This window comes from Microtus ochrogaster, linkage group LG7_11 (genome assembly GCF_000317375.1).
Source record: "Microtus ochrogaster isolate Prairie Vole_2 linkage group LG7_11, MicOch1.0, whole genome shotgun sequence".
Lineage (NCBI taxonomy): Eukaryota > Metazoa > Chordata > Mammalia > Rodentia > Cricetidae > Microtus > Microtus ochrogaster.
In genome coordinates, this window is record NC_022032.1 from 849,510 (window position 1) to 868,273 (window position 18,764).

The 18,764-nt window shown below is 44.4% G+C and overlaps 1 protein-coding gene across 2 annotated transcripts in view; it reads right to left on the minus strand.

The window, feature by feature from the left end:
• Positions 1 to 4,490, minus strand: part of Ap3m2 (adaptor related protein complex 3 subunit mu 2) — a 16,169-nt gene extending 11,679 nt beyond the window's left edge. Inside the window, exons 1-2 of one of the 2 annotated variants that reach the window (XM_005362420.3) lie at positions 4,395 to 4,490; positions 2,522 to 2,865 (exon numbers count right to left, since the gene is read on the minus strand). In XM_005362420.3, the coding sequence (XP_005362477.1) occupies positions 2,522 to 2,794 (273 nt within the window). In that variant the 5' untranslated portion in view covers positions 2,795 to 2,865; positions 4,395 to 4,490. The other variant, XM_026786931.1, reaches the window with a different exon arrangement.
• Between the last annotated feature and the right edge of the window lie 14,274 nt (positions 4,491 to 18,764).

Consider the following 18,764-nt stretch of genomic DNA (forward strand, 5'->3'; position numbering starts at 1 on the left):
AGTGAATGCATGCTTCCCAAAGTGCCAGGCCCGGCTCGCACAGGGCCTCTGAGATGGGGTCCAGCTCACTGAGTGGGGGGAGTGTGCAGCTGAGACATCCTGTTCACCCAGGCACAGTTCTGACCGCTGAGCTGCAGTCTGCCTCCTCGTTCTTCTACACGAAGCCGCCTGCAGACACGCACTTCATCCCTTCTTCACACTCCTGAGGGCCTTCACGGCTCGAGCAACGGGACAAGCCTCAGATAATCTCACCACCTGGCCACTAAACCGATTCTATGGTATGTAGCCTAAACTACAGCCGACAATGAGTATCAGTGAGGGTCCAAGATAAGCTCACTAAGAATAAAGAATGTACTCCTAAAATAAGACACGAGAACATGACTGGAAGAAAATACCACATTTCTTTCCCAAGAGTGACTTTATTTTACAAACAAGCACTCACGTCAGGTTCTATGAATCAAACACTACGTGGAAGGAAGGAGCCCTACAACGCAAGGCGCCACAGCAAAAGCAGTTGCTCTTCTGCTGCAGAGATTCCACTGTCTTCAAGAATGGTCGCAAGAGGACAAACATTAAGCTAGACACTAAGCTCCACCCTGGCCCACTTTTACCATTGACTTCTACCTTCTCAAACCTCTCTGTGCTTTTAATTTTTTGCTGTTGCTAATTTTTCTTTCATGTGTACAGGTATTATCTGGCTATGCATGATGTTCATGCAGTGTCCACGGGCCAGAAGAGGGCATCAGATCACCCGGAGCTGAAGTTACAGACAGCTGTGAGCCAGTATGTGGGTGCTGGCAATCAAACCTGGGCCCTCTGAAAAAGAGCTATTTTTCATTTTGCTTTGTGTGTGTGTGTGTGTGTGTGTGTGTGTGTGTGTGTGTGTGTGTGTGTGGTTTTTAGAGACAGGGTTTCTCTGTGTAGCAGTCCTGGTTGTCCTGGCATCTGCTTTGCAGACCAGGCTGGCCTCAAACTCACAGAGATCCACCTGCCTCTGCCTTCCGAGTGCTGGGATTAAAAAGGCTTGTGCCACCACCACCCGGTCAGCTAGTGTTTTTAGCTGATGAGCCATTTCTCAAGTCTCCTCCTCTATGGTTTTAGGTAGACAACTTTTCTCACTTCCTGGTTTATAGTTATACAGTAACTACTATGACAATAAGACAGTTAATTCGTGTATGGATAAAGTAAACAGAAATCACATCAGGGCCCAGGTAGAATAGCTGAACAACTTAACTACTGGATTCTTCTGTTTCCTCCATATTCTGGGCTTGCAACCTTAGGTTTTCACTATGCAAAGTCACTAGCGTGGGGATGAGAATTCCAAAACAGTATTTGGAGGCAAAAGTGTATTTTAATTCTCTTACCAATGAAAACAGTTCCAGTCATGTGGTGTGGGAGTGAGCACCCTGGACAGAATAGACTTGTTCTGTCGCTGTCAATCATGCTCCTCCCCTTTCCTAACTCCACAATCCGTGTCTATGCCTGGCTACCTCCAGACCTCACAAGGCAAAGAAGTGAAACCAAAGAGTCCTGCTCCTAATTGTGTGCCCAAGTAATGCACATAGCCACAAGGTTAAAGTTGAGGGAGCATCAAGACATCCAGAATCTGTGCGCAGTGGTACTTCCACGTTGATATGACTCACCTCCCCCTACCGTGTTCCCTCAGAGCAGTGCTTCTCAACCTTGACCTTTAATACATGTTGTGGTGACCCCCAAACACAACATGATTTTTGCTGCTAGGTCATAACTGTAATTTTATTACTGTTATGAATTGTAATGTAAATATCTGATATACAAGGTATCTTATACGTGACCCCTAAAGGGGTCACAACCCACAGGTTAAGAACCCCAGCCTTAGAGCTACAAATCAAAATGAGGACCATGGCGTCCCTCACATTCGCACAAAGATGGAGCCCTGTGAGAAGTCATAGCAGCACCCATGCTACCTGTACTCAGCTCACTCAAAATGAAGGTGGAACTCACCCCTGCCAGACACAGCTAAAATAAACTTAGCTTTTCCTGTTTGTCTTTTTAGAAAACTTTACACTCATCACTTTTGGCTACAACTCAAAGCAATGTAGCTAACAATGGTTAGCATAAACGTCACAGTATTAAAAAAAATATCTGAACCCTAATTTGTGAGCAAAATGTAGGAGCAAACCTAAAACCACCACACACTCCCATGAAAGAGGCTTAGAGGCATCCAATCGGTCCCTTTGCAGCCAACTAACAGAACAGAAACAGGAATCTTAGATCAGACAGGAAATGAGCAACGTTCAGTTTTGATTTTTTTAAAAATGCTCTTAACCAAAGCTACAAACAACAGAGACAGGACTACAAAAATACTCCCACACCCAAAATACTGAGGCAGGAGGACAGCTGCAAATATGAGCTTAGCCTGGGCTATATAGCTCAGGCCAGCCTGGGCTATAGAATGAGAGCCTGTCAAAGGGGCTGGGGTGGAGAGGGGCTTTTTTATGGGTTATAGTTTATACACATAAACCTTCCCACATTTACAAACCTGAAACGTGTCCACTACTCGGTGAAGGAATTCAATGACAAACAGAGGTGGGACCTCTGTCTGAATCACGGCCACAAAGAAGATCTTGTGTCGGTAGACACTCAAGAGGTAGTGGTGAGGCGTGGGGATAACCGGAGGAACGTTTTCGGCCTCCGTGGCCCTCTCCTGGGCCTCAAAAAAGTAATCACAAACAGAGCGACTGACCACACTTTTCCAGTGTTTCTCCAGGAAAATGTCTCCGGAGGAGTTGATCAAGAAAAGACTGTGAATCATGGTGAAGCTTGCTGGTGGGAGAGGAACACCTTTTCTGCCCACAAACCTCTGGATCGGGCCGATTTTCAACTCTGAAAAAGAAAGAAGAGGCTCAGTTCAGTTTCACTGGACTAAGAATATTCTTATTTTCCATTGGTCCAAGACTTTACCCTTTCTTCCAGACCAGGCTCAAGTCCTCTCACAGGCTCGTCTAACCTTCTGACATCGCAATACGATGCGGTCACCCACAAAGCATATTCTCAAGAACTATACAACTGAGTTATAAAACGCAATGGGAAAATAAATCTCCTAATGTTTGAAGTAAGTTTACACGCTGGTGTCAGAATTGTGCTCACACAACATTCGTAGCTGTCCTGGGCCACATGTGGCCTGCAGACCATGGACAGGACACACCTGCTACTATATGAGCCTAAAGAGCCCCTCCCTTGAACTCCTAACTATCTATCAGCCATCTTGCTTTTCCGTTGTATATTCTCAGTTATCTTTAGACTGAATCATATCCACTAAATACACAAATTTCAGGCTTGGTAGCTCAGCAGGTGAGGCTGGCTACCAAACCCAAAAACACAAATTCAGTTCCCTGAGACCTGCAAGGTAACAAAGAGAACTGGCTACATGCTCCCCACACGGACACACACAAATACATGTAATTTCTTTTTAAATACCACTTTACCCAGCACAGTAGTACAATACACGCCTGTAATATCAATGCTTTGGGGGCTGAGTCAGGAGGATCCCACGTTTGAGGCCAGCCCGGGGTCATTACGTAACAAGAGCTTACATAGCAAGATCCTGTCTCAAAACAAATAAGAAAAAAAAGAAAGAAACTAAACAAATATGGCAGCCACTATCTAAATGGGCACTGAGGATGTCAAACGTGACTGGTGGAACTGGTAAGATACAGAGGGATTGTGAGAGTTTGGGTGAGAAAAAGAAAGATACAATTTTAAATATCTTACCATTAATCTAATACTGGCAATATGCTTGAGTCAAATAAAATATATCACATTTTAACTTATTGTTACCCTATCGTGGTTCCTATGCGAAACGGCATACATGACATGCATTCTATTTCTACTGAGCAGAGTTGGACCCTGGAATCTTTACCACTGTGACCTTTACTCATTTACTCTAACCCTAGTCTCGGAATTATTTGTGCACAAAGCACTTCGTTGGGTGACTTTAAAAAAAAAAATCTCTGGAGACACCCCAGTTTGTCTACAGGCTCCAGGATGAGGCATCTGCGCTGCACCCCAGGGGTGGCCTTGAGGCGAAGGGACTGAGAGCTAGCACAAGTAGTCCCATTGCTAAAGCTTGTTTTCCCAGTGCCCAGGGGAAGGCACGGACCGCAGGTGTGCAGGCTGCCAAGGCAGGGAGCGGAGAGGTGGCAGCCTGGCAACCTAGCATCCTGCACGCCTGGGGTATTGGAGGCCCTGTGGGCCTAGGGGCTCCAGCCTGAAAACTGTCCAGAAGCAAGGACCCTGGTCCCAGGACTGCGCACCTGTGTTGCCATGCCAACAGTGTCTGCAGCCCGCGACTCCTCCCGTACCTCTCCCGGGCGACGCCCAACCCGGCCCTTCCCACCGGCTCTCAGCCCTACCAGCTTGGACCAGGTCTCAGGCTCCGCTCGGGCTCCCGCAGCGCAGTTGCGCGGTGCTCTGCATCTTGCCCGAAGGCCCCGCCTCTTCTTCGCCGCTCGCCCGCTGATTGGCCAGCCGCTCCCCGGCTCCAGCTCCTGAGCTCTGATTGATCGCTGGTGGCTTGCTAGGTTCTAGCATCCGATTGGCCTTCGTTGAAGGTCCGGCAACCTTCAATTGGTGTAGCCCTATGGTTCCAAGCCCTGATTGGAAGATGAAGACAGTCGGCCATCCAGTCACAAGGGGCCTCCAGGAAGCTAGAAAGTGACTGGAAGGGTAGAATGATTCCTGGGTTACGATTTACCTAATTTAATGCGTCATAGACAACCAATCAGGACTACCCTCCATTACACAGGTGCGCTTAAAAAGCGTCTGCGGCCGGGCGTAGTACAGATCTTTAATCCCAGCACTCAGGAGGCAAGCACTGAGAGTTCGAGGCCAGGCTGGGCTACACCGGGAGTTCCAAGCCAGCCAGAAAGCGGGTGGGGGAGGGGGGGATAGGGGAGGGAGGGGACGAGGAGAGACAGAAACCTACCCTTCTCCTTTCAGAATCTCAGTTCCCTGATCGACAAATAAAGGTGTTTTACAGGTCTTTGAAATGACATTAAAGTGTTCCGGGGTCACTGCGTCTCGGAAAGGTGTGAGCTTTCGGCAAGATAAGGTGTGAAAAGGGCAAGCTATGGGGATGTCAGTGCCAATCCAGACACGACTCCAGAAGGTCTCTGGCAGTTGCAAACAAACAAAAATAACAACAAAACAAAAAACAGACAAAAAAAATACAGAGGCCCCTTCTCGAACAAGGTTGTTTGTTGACCCCTGCAAAGGCTTCCACGCACAAATGCAAACACGTACTTCACACGTGCAAAAAAGATTCCCCCTTTTTATTTTGTTTTCTTTTTGAGACAGTTTCTCTGGGTAGCTGGCTAGCCTTGAACTTAAAACTGCTTCTCTCTGCCTCCCGAGTCCTAGGATTAAAGGCTTGGTCTATAAAGCTTACTGTACCCACCCTGCGGGGCCGGGAGGAGGGGGAGGGGGATTGTAAAAGCAAATTAAAAAAAATAATTTCAAAGCTAAAAAATAAAAAGAGCAATTTGTGACATTGCCTCATAACTCCCTGTCTGAAATTAGAGAAGAAATATTCATCAAATGAAAATTTTTCCTGAGGAAAGAAAACAGCTTGGACAAAAAAAAAAAAAGTTTTCAAGTAACATACTATTTTCTAAGTAGTTATTTAGATAAAGATGGCCCTCAGAAGGGAAACCCAAACCTCTGCTTTGCAAACTCTGCAGTGTGCCAGACCCGGCTGCTTCCTGTTCATCAAATGTGGTTTGTTTTTTATTTGCCAGTGAAGAGCAGAAAAACTTCCCTCTGTCAGTCACCCGCCAGACTTCTTGTCTGTGTTTGGCTCACTCCATTTTCCCTGAGTGTTTCAGATGGCCCTTTTTATCATTTGACAATGGTTTTCAAATTTCATTAAAAATCAACTCAATGCGTTGTGATGCAGCTGCCTCACACTCTTCTTCAGCGTCTTCCTGTATGAAATACAACGTTGAGCAATCTATGACCACTCCCGCGGACCTGAAAAGTGACTGCTTACAACTCATTATATGTAGCGCTAGATTCCTCTGCACAAGCACCCCAGCCTATTTTTCTCGGCACACTGTTCTTTCTGCCTTCTCTCTCTTGATCTTTTGCTCCAAGGCTGTACTTTTTTTTTTTTTTAATTTCCAGGCAGATCTTGTAAGTCCCATTGGTCCCCGTTTTAGAATTCCTCAGACAGCTTATAGATGCGTGGACCTAAAAGGATCCCCAGACTTCCAAATTCACACGGCAGTCAAAGATTGTTTTCTGGCTCCTTAAAGTTTTAATTTAAAAATTAAAGGTCCCCAATAGAAAAAGAGAACGTAAATTTTGAGGAACTCATCAAAGTTAATAGAAAATATTTGAAAGTACATAATCATTTAAAATAAGAAGCATCTGGGTGAAAAAAAAAACAAAACTCAAACAGAAAACACGTCCTGATTGTTTACATAACCATCCTGTCTTTTTCAGCCAAGAAAGCTCTAGCTGCTGAAATGTTGAGCGCCACTAATAGTGACAATAGCCAGACCCCTATTACTTTTGCGCAGCGGCGGACTGGGCAGTGAGCTCTTCGCCACGGAAGGTGGCGCTGCGGGGCTTGAGGCAACGGACTTTTCTGGACCCAACCCGGACGGTTGAAAAGAAACTTGGGATTTCTACAGTGAATTCCCGGGGGTGACTCCTCTCCAGTCCACCACAAAGGCGGGAAATAAAGCGGGCCCCCGGGGACAAAGCGGCGCCTCCACCCACGCAGCTGCGGGGCGCCGGGCGGAGGGGAGGAGGGAGGAGGCTGGCGGAGGTCGGTTGCCATGGCGACGAACCAGCATCTGAAGCCGCTGAAAGGACTCTTTGTTTTGAAGCCAGCTGACGGGTGGTGCGGTTTCTAAGGTACTTCTCAACGCCTCGGTCCAGGGGAGGCGAGTCGAGCTGGAGTCACCTGGGATGCGCTGCGGGGACAAGCTGCTCCCACGCGGCTGGCCCTCCGATGGCGCCGGACACCTGCTTCCCGTCCGCCCTGCTAGCCGCGGTTCCGCAGATTCTTGCTAAGTACGGGGCTAGCGGGCTCAGGAAAGCCACACAGAATCACGTCGCTGGAAGAAAAAGAGAAAGGGACCACCGTAGAGAGACTAGAAGTTGAGGAAGCTAGTTTCTCTACCGTAAGAGCCGGTTCCTGGGGACGAACTGAAGATGTGTATGGTATGGGGTGGTGTGTGCGAGCGCACGCGTGTATTTGCATTTCAGGAAGTGGTTGCTTAGGCAGCTGTGAGACAAGCGGCTGGAGCAGGGGAAACGAAAACTCTCAGCTTTCAGTTTTGCCTGGTGTACTAAGCATTATCTGTAGAAGCAAAAGCAAAAGTTTAAACAGGAAACTTAAAGCTGCACCCAATACTCTCTGTCTAATGGGATTTGGAACACTTGAGGGCATCTGAACCTTTATTTAATACTTGAATATGTCTTGAAAATGTGCAGGCATAAACTAATACTATTAGCCCTCAGACAGGTAAAGGTGGTAGTCAAAGGCAAACCATACAGCAAAACCTGTCTTCTCGTCTTATAGGATGTGGAAGGAGCCCTCAATGATTTGAGGAGCAGATTGCATAATCCAGAGACTGTAGCGTTCTTTCACCCTCTAGAGACAGTTTGTAAGCAGGGAAGGATTGTCTCAAAGGTTGGGGTCCCCGGTCTCTTGGTTTGAGGCTTGTGGCCAAACCTATTGGGGGGTGGAGGAGCCACTACTTTCGCTGTTTTCACTACAGTGGGAAGCAAAAACAGATAGGACAGGGTCTACCTTCCAACACCCTTTTCAAAAACACACTCGGATGTTCTGCTTTCTTCCAGTAGGTTCCTCTTCCTGGTTCAGTCACCTTCCAACACATCATGAACTGGGAATCAAACCTTCAATACATAGGGTTTTTTTTGGGGGGGGGTTCTCGGATCTTTACTATAGCACCTCTATTTATTGTAATATTAAAGTAACCACAGGGACTTTAAATTAAGCAGATACAATTTTTTCCTCCTTACAAAATGGTGTATTATCAGTAAAATACTTAACTTTTAAAGAATTTAAGAGAGAAGGAACACGAGGTTGGATGAGTGAGGTGGTGAGGATATGGGAGGAATTGTGAGATCCAGTCAAATAAAAAAATAAACGTAAAAATGTATCTTACTGTGTGTGTGTGTGCATGCACACACCTCCACAACACACGTGGAGGCCAGAGGACAGCTCTCAGGAGACAGTTCACCCCGCCCCCTTCTGGGATCTGGGAGGGAAACTCATGTCCTTGGGTTTGCACACAGGCACCTCCACCCATGGACCACCTCGCCAGCCCAAATAATGAACTTTTGAATGCCAGTGTCACGGATGATCTTTCTACACAGGCAAAAATAGTTTCCTTAGGGTGACAAAGGTGACCAACAGGAGACAAAAGAGGTAAGCGAGGGGAGGGTGGAAGGAATAGGCTCAACATACAAATATATACATGTACAAAAGCTTAAAAAGAAATTAAAGAATTTAAAAATAATATCCTTAGCAATTAATGCATAGTGATTTTGAATTTCATCTACTGAACACTTGTGTCCCTCATGGAGAACTATGTTAAGAATTTGATGGACATTATTTCATCTATGAAACTTTTCTTATTTTACAAGGGAAGAGACAGCTATATTCTCTAGTGATCCTAGTTTCAGATTGCGAAGGCAGCAACCGTGTGGGCTTGAAATCATGTCTGAAAACCCGAACTGTCAGCCCTCAGATATCACATACCATAGCCGGAACTGGCTTATGAACGTGACTGCCACTGTTTTCCTTACATTTAAAAGAATTGGGGCGGGAGTGATGGCTTAGTATTAAGAGCACTTTTCATTCTTACACAGGACCCGGTTATGATACCCGGTACCCACATGGTGACACACAACCAACCACCTTTATCTCCAGTTCTCGGGGATTGGATGCCCTCTTCTGACCCCTGTGTGCTCCTGCATGATCATAATACACCTAGGCGCACACACACACACACACACACACACACAGAGAGAGACAGAGAGACAGAGAGAGACAGAGACAGAGAGACAGAGACACACACACATTTTAAAGAAAGGTATTGTATTAGTGTGTTAGCCTTTACAACGCTTTACTGCCCTGGAAAGCAGAGAAAGTCGTGCAAACTTGGAGAGAACATGCACTATCCAGGCTGATAGTTGCTGTATACCTGGAGTAAGGAAAATTGACCTTAAGAGGAAGTGCACCCCCGTTACCACCTTCTCTCAGTCTGGGTCCCTTTCCCCGGACAGAGCAGTAGCTGATGCTCCCTTGTTGCCCAGCTGTGAAGGTTCTAAGTTTCTGCTGTAGCTATCATCCAAGTAAGAGTCGAAAGCTGTTGGTGTACTTAAGCAGCAAGCCAGATGACTTTGAAACTTTGTTTCTTTAAGCTGGGAAGAAGTCTCTTGGAAGCTCCTCCACCCAGCTAATAGCTGGCTTGTGTTGACTTGTTTGAAAGCATTCATGGAATTGGCCATAGTACAGAACTCATAGGAAGCACAGAGAATTCTTCTGTACAATTATGGTGGAACATTAACTCCATTCAATGCCACTCATAAGCTTAGGAAAATGTAACTTCTAGCTGATAAAACTGAGATCCCTGATTATAGAGTTCAGGTGGGTAGTATGTGGGAACCTACATTTCTTTCACAGTTTTGGTATGCTTGAATTTTTTTCTAATCATGTTGGGAAAAAGACAGATTCTGATCTGAAGCCTCTCTTTTCTCCAATTTTATGAGAAAAAGAGATTGAAATTTAGAGAATTGTTAGACTTTTTTGTTTAAAAACATATAATTAAGATCACAAGAACACTGTGGATGATAAAAATAGAAGATGAGATATCAGAAACTAATAATTTCAGTGGTCTTTTCTTGGGGTTTGAGACACTTGGTGGGAAGTATTTGAACACTTTCTAATAAAACAATTCCCAGCATCATTACAGGTTGATAGTGAATGACTAAACGCCGATTGCCCGTGGGAGGTGAGAGTGGAATGTTGCTCTCCTCCACTCTATTTTCAATGCACATCCCTTCCTTATTCCTGTGCATTAAATCGCCATCTCCACACACGGTCCTCTGGTGGGAGGTCCTGAAGAGCTGACCACATAGATCAGTGCCTATGCAGCCCCGTGCATTCCTTAATCATGACAAGAATGCTTTCCTCTCTGCCGTGGCTGCCAGTTCCTCACTGATTTCAATTCTGCCCACATTTCAGCACACATATAAATAGAAGATAGGATGTGACTAAGGAACATTTTGTATTAGCTGATTTTCCTGAATGGCTATTCTTAGCTTAGTAATAATTTTCATAGTAATATATTGATATAGCACCCCTAACCCCAGCTCCATACTTCACCAAACTCTCATGTTAAGGGTACACAGAGCTAAGTATTTATTCACTAAACTGGAGAAAAAGAAAAGTAGAAGAGGAGGAGATGAAACTAACAAGAGCTGAAATTAATGCAAATGAATATGAGTCATATAACCACAGTTATACAAAAGATTTGAAAATAAAACTTAGGATTCTATGGAAATTAATTCCATAGAATTTTCCAAGCATAAATTACACTTAGTGTCTCAAGAAAAAGAAAATCAGAATGGTCCATTATAACAGAAGAAATGGCAAATATAGTTAGACATCATCTATTAAAATATGGTAAAATAAACACTTGGGAGGTAAAATCAGGCAAATTTCTGTGAGTTTGAGGTCAGCCTGGTCTACAGAGCTAGTTCCAGGACAGACAGGGCTGTTACAAAGAGAAACCTTGTCTCGGAAAAAAAAAAAAGAAAGAAAGAAAGAAAGAGAAAAAGAAAAATATGGTAAGATATTACTAATGAGAACAAGATAATGTGAAAAAATAATAAGGAATAAGAAATTTTCAGAGGTTAAGCCTAGGAAGTTTGCAGATACGGGGTGGGGGTAAAATTAAAAACAAACAGCAATAGCAATCAAAATCCAGTTAGAACACAGAAGACCAATGCAGAGTCTGTCTTACTACCAGGAATACGATTGGTATGAAAAAAAGGGTGGAAGGAATCTATCGTGAAGAGAAAGCAATCAACATCTAAACTGAAGAAATCCCTGAGTGTTCAGGTCAAGGAATGAAAACAAACCCATAGAGAAGAAAGTGTCTAAAACCGTCATAGGTTTTTGTTTGTTTGCCTGTTTTTGTTTTTGTGGGGGTGGTTGGGTTTTTTCTTTCTTTCTTTTTTTTTTTATTGTTGATGTCTTGAGACAGTGTCACACTGTGTAACTTTGGATGGCCTGGAACTTGTGATGCTAACCAGGTTTGGCTTCAGACTCAGAGAGATCCAACCACCTCTGCCTCTCAAAGGCTGGGATTAAAGGTGTGTGTCCCTACGCCCAGCCTGACTGGCCTAGAACTCACTGCATAGATCAGGCTGGCCTTGAACTGACAGAGATCTGCCTGCCTCCACATTCCCTGAGTCTGGTGATCCACATGGGTTTTTGAGAGAGAGAGAGAGAGAGAGAGAGAGAGAGAGAGAGAGAGAGAGAGAGAGGAGAAAGGAAGAATTGACTGATACCTTGTGTGTTTGACCTAATGGGAAACAGTAAAGAGAAGCCACACAGTCCTATTGGAAGGGAGAAGAAGATCGTGGGCACAAAGACAACTGAGCAAACAACAGAACTGATAGGGAACAGGAAAAACATAATATAGTACCAGGAGAAATGTCACCATCAAGCTACGCCACTCTTCATGAGCACATGTTAGCTATAATGTTTTAGTTCAACATGGGAACTTTTCTCAGCCTACTAATGAATCTCCAGAACCTGAAATAATTCTGGGGAAATGGTGTTCTCCACTAAATACTCAGTGAACAGACAGACGGATACAGAAGAGCACTTACCCTCTGCCATGACATACAGAGACAGGGAGGAAGGATTGGGATGGCTAAGAGTGTTCAGCCTTTGCTATATGTCATTGAAAACCCACCAAGTTAGGGAAGAAAGGATAAGACAAGATAGGATAAAAGGACTGGGGTTGTAGTTCAGTGGTAGACCAGTTGTCTAGCATGTACAAGAACCTGGTTCCATCACCAATATTACACACATGCACTCAACAATATAAAAGCATAATTTCAGGATAGATTACTAAAATGATACAAGTGGTTGATTGCCCGGGTTGTGGTAATGTAGAGAATCAAGTTTTGCTTATTTCTGTGAAACAAAAGGAGTGGGCCTGGAGCTTGCTCCTCTCCATCTCTACACCTTCAAATCAAATGCCTGGCTGAGCCAGCCTGAGTTTGCTCAGTAGACCCAGTGGCTTCCGGTGATCCCATAAACTCAGCTGTGGAATGGCCGTTTTCTCCCCCCAGGAAGTTCCTGCTCCTCCCCAATTGACGCATTTCCCATCTCTCTCTTCTTCCTCTCCTCTATAAACATGGACATGCCCAAGGCAGCTCTTCTTGTGGAACTGCTGTGTCCGGGTGAAGCGTGCTTCCAGGTGGGAAAACCCAGCTGAAGGAAGTCTACCTGTGAGAGCTGACATGGGCAAGAAGGCAGACGCGCATGGTGTGATTTATTACGCTGAGGGTTCTATTTACTTATGCTGAGGTTCACACTCTGAATTCCTAACTCTAGTCCTAAGCCTATCTTCCCAAGGCTGCCCACCTGTGCGATGTATCTTAGCCAGAGATGGGGTCCAGTCTATCATGATAGTCTCTGGTTCAACAGTGGGATCTTCAGGGAGACTCTCCAGTTGCAGGGCAGAACAAGGTGGCTTCTCTCCAGATGTGCAGAGCAGATCATTGCTCTTGGGCTCTGCTTATAGACTGTCCAGTGGGTGTCACAAAGTTCTAGGACTGTGTCTGTTGTCTTGAGGGAGTGATGCCACTGGGTTTCTGGTTAGCAGGTGCAGCCTTGGGTGTAGTGGGGACCCTAAGTTATTTTTTTGTATGTCTAAAAGACATTTTTTGCTATGTTCCTAATATCTCTCTGCTAGACAGTGCACGGATGAGCCCAATCTTAAATGGTGTGCATCTATGTCGTGAATGACACCACAGTGCAGGGTTTTTATTGTTACTTGCTTGCTTGCTGTTTTGTTTTGTTCTTGAGACAGGGTCTCACTAAACACCCCAGTCTTGCCTTGCTCACTCTGTGTGCATCAGGCTTGCTTTGAACTTGAGACCTTCCCATGTCAGCGTCCCAAGTGGTAGGGGTTACAGGCATGTGCTGCGGTGCCTGATTATTGTGCTGGTTTACTTTTTAGTGCCATGCACTGTTTGGCTTCTATGGAAAACGAAGCCAGTGTGGTAGGGCACACCAGTCTTTCCAGTTCTAGAAGATTGAAGAGGTCAGCTGGGACTGCACAGTGAGAGAGACCTTGTTTTAAAAGTCCCAAACAAATCAAAGTCGCTAGGGGTGTGGCTTAGTGATGCATTAGTGACTTCTCTTGTTGCTGCTACAAAACACCCAGCAAACACAGTGAAGGGAAGAAAGGACTTACTGTGAGGTGGGAAAGTTAGAGAGGCAGGAGCCTGAGGCAGCTGGTCACGTGACAGTGGGTGTCACATGACCAGCAAGCCAGGAAACAGTGTTCCTTCATGGCCCCTTCTTCAATTCTTGCCTGGCTTGAGTTATAGACAAATCATATAAATAAATAAATAAATTTTAAACACTAAAACTGCTATGAGTAAAGAGAAGTCTCTGCAACCTTAGATTAGGAGTCTTCCACATGACACTGTTACAGTTATGTTTCTATTGATAAAGACCATGACCAAAAGCAGTTTAGAAGGAGAGGGCCACCTGGAGGCAGGAACTGACCCAGAGGCCAAAGATGCCGAGAAAAACAGGGAGGGACTCACGTCCCCATCTTCCCTCCAAGGGCAGGGTCCCTATTGCTTAACTTCCTTCCACTATGCCTCACTGGAGTAAAGTTCCACCATCTCCAAACAGCACCAAACTAGGGATCAAACCTCCAATACAGGAGCCTCTGGGGAACATGTGAGATTCAAACGACAGCATGAGCCAGTCAAACAAAGACCACTTGATGTAGAAAGTCCTTCTGTATATGTGTTGCTTTTATTGGTTAATGAAAAAAGAAGCTGTTAGAGTTTGGTTTCTCTATTATCTTCTTGCTAAATAGAAAGATCTCATTTTTCAAAGAATAAAATGTGTCTGTCTTTGCACTCATTTACATGTCTTCTATAGTCATATTGTTTTCTACACTCAAATGTATATATTTTGTAATTAAAATATATAATAAATCTGACAAGGATGTCACATCAAAATTTCTTAACTATCCCTTATCCATTTTTGAGATTCTTCTTTAAAATTATGATACCCAGCATCTAAGAGAAGATTGCTATTGAAAATAACCCTCAAATGTTAATAAAATCATTATCTCTCCACATCACTCAAAAAAAAAAAAAAAGAAAAAGAAAAAAGAAGCTGTTTCGGCCAGTGGCTTAGCAGAGTAGAGCTAGGCGGGGAAAACTAAATTGAATGCTGGGAGAAAGAAGACCGGTTCAAGGAGAAGTCATGTAGCCCCACCAAAGACAGACACTGGACGGAACCTTGCCGGTAAGCCACCAACACGTGGCAATACACAGATTAATGGAGATGGGTTAAATTAAGATGTAGCCAATAAGAGCTAGAGCTAATAGGCCAAGCAGTGATTTAATTACCACAGTTTCTGTGTGGTTATTTCGGGTCTGGGAAGCTGGAAATAGACAAGCAGCCTTTTCCACTACAACCACCAACCTCTCTGAGCAAGTGTTGACACCTTGACTTAGGACATCAGAGGCAATTCCTAAGTGTGAATGAACTTTCTGGACTACTAGCCCTAACCACCCCCAGACAGGAGTACTTATGGCTGTGTTTCTACCTTTCAACATTTCCTACCCTACTATGAATGACATACATGGGTCAATATAAGTTGTTTAACTTCCTGAAGATTGTGTTTAAAAAAATACTTGGACCTTGTGAACTTATTTCCTACTTTTTTGTTGGTGGTAGTGTTGTTTTTGTAGTTTCAAGACAGGCTGGCCTCAAACTTGCACCAACTCTCCTGCCTCAGCATTGCAAGTGCTAGGATATTGGTGTGCCACCACACAAAACCTTTATTTTCCATTTCTTTCTAGAATTCTTGTTGGTGGTTGCAGAAGTCCTCCTAAGGCAGAAGGACTTAATCCTGCAAGATAAAAGAGATTCCTTCCCTCTCTCTTCCCTCCTCCCCTCCTTTCTCCTCTTCCTTCTCCTTGCCATCACCATAGCCCCAAATATCCCATGGTCTCTTTAGATGACCCTGCCCTGTGCAGAAGTTTCAGATCTCCCCATTCAGGTTCAGAAGCAAACCCTGCCCATTCTCTGCGACACCCAGATGAGTGGGTTCTGTAGCTTTCACAAGCTGAGGTCATACACAGTCAAGTCTACACTTACCGGAAGGGCACCTTACGTACAGGCCACCTTTTGTTTACAGGTGGCCTGCTTCTCCCCTTAGCTCAGCTGTGCTCAACTCTGGGTCGAAGCCCCTTTGAGGGTGGAAGGACCCTTTCAAAAAGGTTCCCTAAGACCACTGGAAAGCATAGATATTGATTTTATGATTTATATCTGTAGCAAAATTAGAGTTATGAAGTAGCAATGAAATAATTTTATGATTAGGGGTCACCCTAACATGAAGAACTGGATTAAAGGGTTGCAGCTTTAGGAAAGTTGAGAACCACTGCCTTAGTGGGCCAGACCTGTTTTGGATGGCTTTGTTTTGCCCATCCACGGTTTTTCTTTGGACTGGAAGGCTGGAAAAGACCGTCGCTAGCTCTAAGAGGGAGTGGGGGAGCTGCTCTTCCCTGCTGTTAAACATCTCTTCCAGGAGAATGAAGGACCCCTCAGTCCACTGGTAACGGTCCCAGGACCGTGTTCCTTTTCGGATAGCATCTCTAATTACTCAGTAATTCCTTTTGTTTTAGAAAACCCTCACTCAAGATTTGTGGGCTAACATCATGGTTTTAAGATTTTTTTTTTCCAAGTTCAAGAACATCTTATTGATTTTGTACATGAACAGCAACCTGACCGGCTATAATATTGTTCACAATTTAAAGTTAGAATTTTACAATATGACATGGTGTCATATAGCCTTTCATTTTTTTTAAATTCTTTCCTGAATATTTAAAGGATTGTTTTCTTTTCCTTTACACTCAAGAACTTGTTTGAGAAATTTGTTTCAGAGGAATATTTTTAGAATCCATCTGGCACTCCAAGTTGTATTTAATTCTACAGATTTAGGGTTTATGTTTCAGGTTTAGATTTGGATTTGTAAGTATGTAAGGTATTTTTGTTAGATAGGGACTGATGGAGGTCGCGCGGAACCGAGGTGGAGACAGGCATCTCCAGGCGCAGAAACGTTCCTGAACGAGAACAGTGGAAGGGTCTCCCTGAAGTGTGCACATGCGCAGAGTCGGGGTGGTGGGCTTTTGTAGGATGGAGAAAGGGGAACTTCGGGGATGGAAAATTCCACCTGCAGGTCAGTCCCCTGCAGTCTGGAAACTCCAGCAGGGTTGGTTTGTGGATCTCGTTATCAGAGGCTTCCGCAGGTGTTATCAGTTATGTCAGTGGTCCTGTCCAGAGCTTCTCCGTCCACCCGAGGCTTTTAGGTCAATAACCCTTCATTCCAGACACCAAGGACAGATAAAAGATAAGGGGACAATGAATTCTTTTGTTGGCTACTTCCTGTGGAAGGGGGGGATGATAGGAGTTTTAGACTTTGTCCACAGGATCTAAGGGGACACAGGTCGGGCTAGAGGAGAGTTTAACTTGAACAGCTTCAGTGGAATCTGTGGTTGTTGTCACGTGCTCTCGGTCTCTAGGACATAGAGGAACTTTGGAAAAGTCATCATGCTGGAAACAGGTGCTTTAGAGACTGAGTGAGACCGAGAGATTGCGCAGGAAGGTGGAGGGAGGGGAACGGCTCAGTCGTTATATAAAGGTGTAGCTTGTGAGGAATACGGATCCACAGTGACTGGCTCCACCAAAGGAAGCTACCAGAAGTAACAGAGTCTGCAGCGCATTGCAGGAAGGGAAGAGGCGAAAACAGAGGGCTAATGTAAGGAATTGTTTCTGGTCTGGGTTGAATGGGCTGAAAAGTTCCTTGCAGTCGGAGGCTCCGCCACAGCCCCCAGAAGGTTTCCTTGTGGATGAATCAGGACCTCATCGAGCTGTCCTAGAGTGAGGGCCACTGGCAGAGCGTATGTGGATCATTTAAGGGGTGGAGGGGTCCAATAAGAAAAACATGTAAAGGACCGGGTAAAAGTGTTAAGTATAAGGATCATAAGGAAGAAATCAGCAAGCAAAGAGAGGAGCCAGAGTGGGAGGGAACCAAAAGTATCCACAGGAAGAGGATTATTGCTGATTTCTTTTTGGTCTGGTTTTTGTGTCATAAGGCTCCATCTCAAACCAGTTTGGATGTGTTGGTGCAAGAGCAGGATGCTTTTAGGGGCTTAGGGGTGCAGATCATTCCTTACTGCTTCGAGCTGACAAACGGGGTGACGTGGAAAAGGCAGGAGGTAAAGTGCCCAGGAGAAGGGTCCATCTAAGGGGCCACAATAAAACCTAACAGATGGCTGCGATCCAGAGCATGAGACAACCATTTAGTGATGGCACGGCATTTTTGAGGTTGTGCTATGTGAACAAGTGCTAGCGTGTAACACTGTGGCGAACATAAAGAGACAAAGTTAGTGAGGACACTTTTTTTAAAATTATTAATGATGACGTAAGCTTTGTTAAGGAAGGTGAAATGCCATTGTCCAACCGACTGGACCATGTACCAGAACTCAGCAGAAGGATAACCAGGCATTTGCTGCAGCAAACTCCAGCATAAGGAGCAAGAACTCGGAAGCTCTGTGAGAGAAATCAGCTAAAGCAAAGGAGAAGTGGAATCCTACCGGGTCATTTTGTACGCTTGTCTAGCAAAGCTCCAGGGACATCACTTGGATATCCTGAATAACGTCCTAAACCTGTTGAGTCTGGTGACAGAATATCTGGCAGCCCCTTTAATCAGGGAACATGGATGGCTACTGTATGAAAAATTATATTTGTGGGATGTATTCTTCCAAAAAGACAGTGCTCTGCTGTGGGTAAATGCAGCTTTTAGACATGACCTTAGTATTTAAGAAAATATTAAATATTAAAGACTACTTAAGCTTGTTTTTTTCAGATGTGGATAAATACGGTAGTGGTGAAGTAGACAAGGAAGGTCTTATCCTGTATTTGCTCATTTATTTTTGCTCATTTATTTGTTCTTAAAAATGCCATAGCGGCCAAAATATCTTTAAAATCTTTAAAATGTTTCTTCTTATATATACATCAATTTACAAACAAAGCACATTTAAAGGCACGCATATGAGTTATTTTTATTTAAAGGTAAGGCAATTGTTCAATAAAAAATGTATCCTGGAGTAGGAGCAATCATTTACACCCTCAAGCTATAAAGACCATGTTGTAGAACGGAAATGTATAATTATGTATGTATTGTGCTTAGATGCAGATCTAAATTTTTTTAAATTTAAATACTCACATTAATTGTTCCAGAGAAAGATTCAGGACCATCAGTCATTATCACAGCATCATCATCACCACCACCATCATCCTTTTCACTCACTAGCCAACTTTATTCAGAGCCCCAGACAATTTATACTCAGAGGGTTAAGAAAGGTCACGTGAGTAAAATTCTAGTGAGTTCACGCTGTATATAATACAA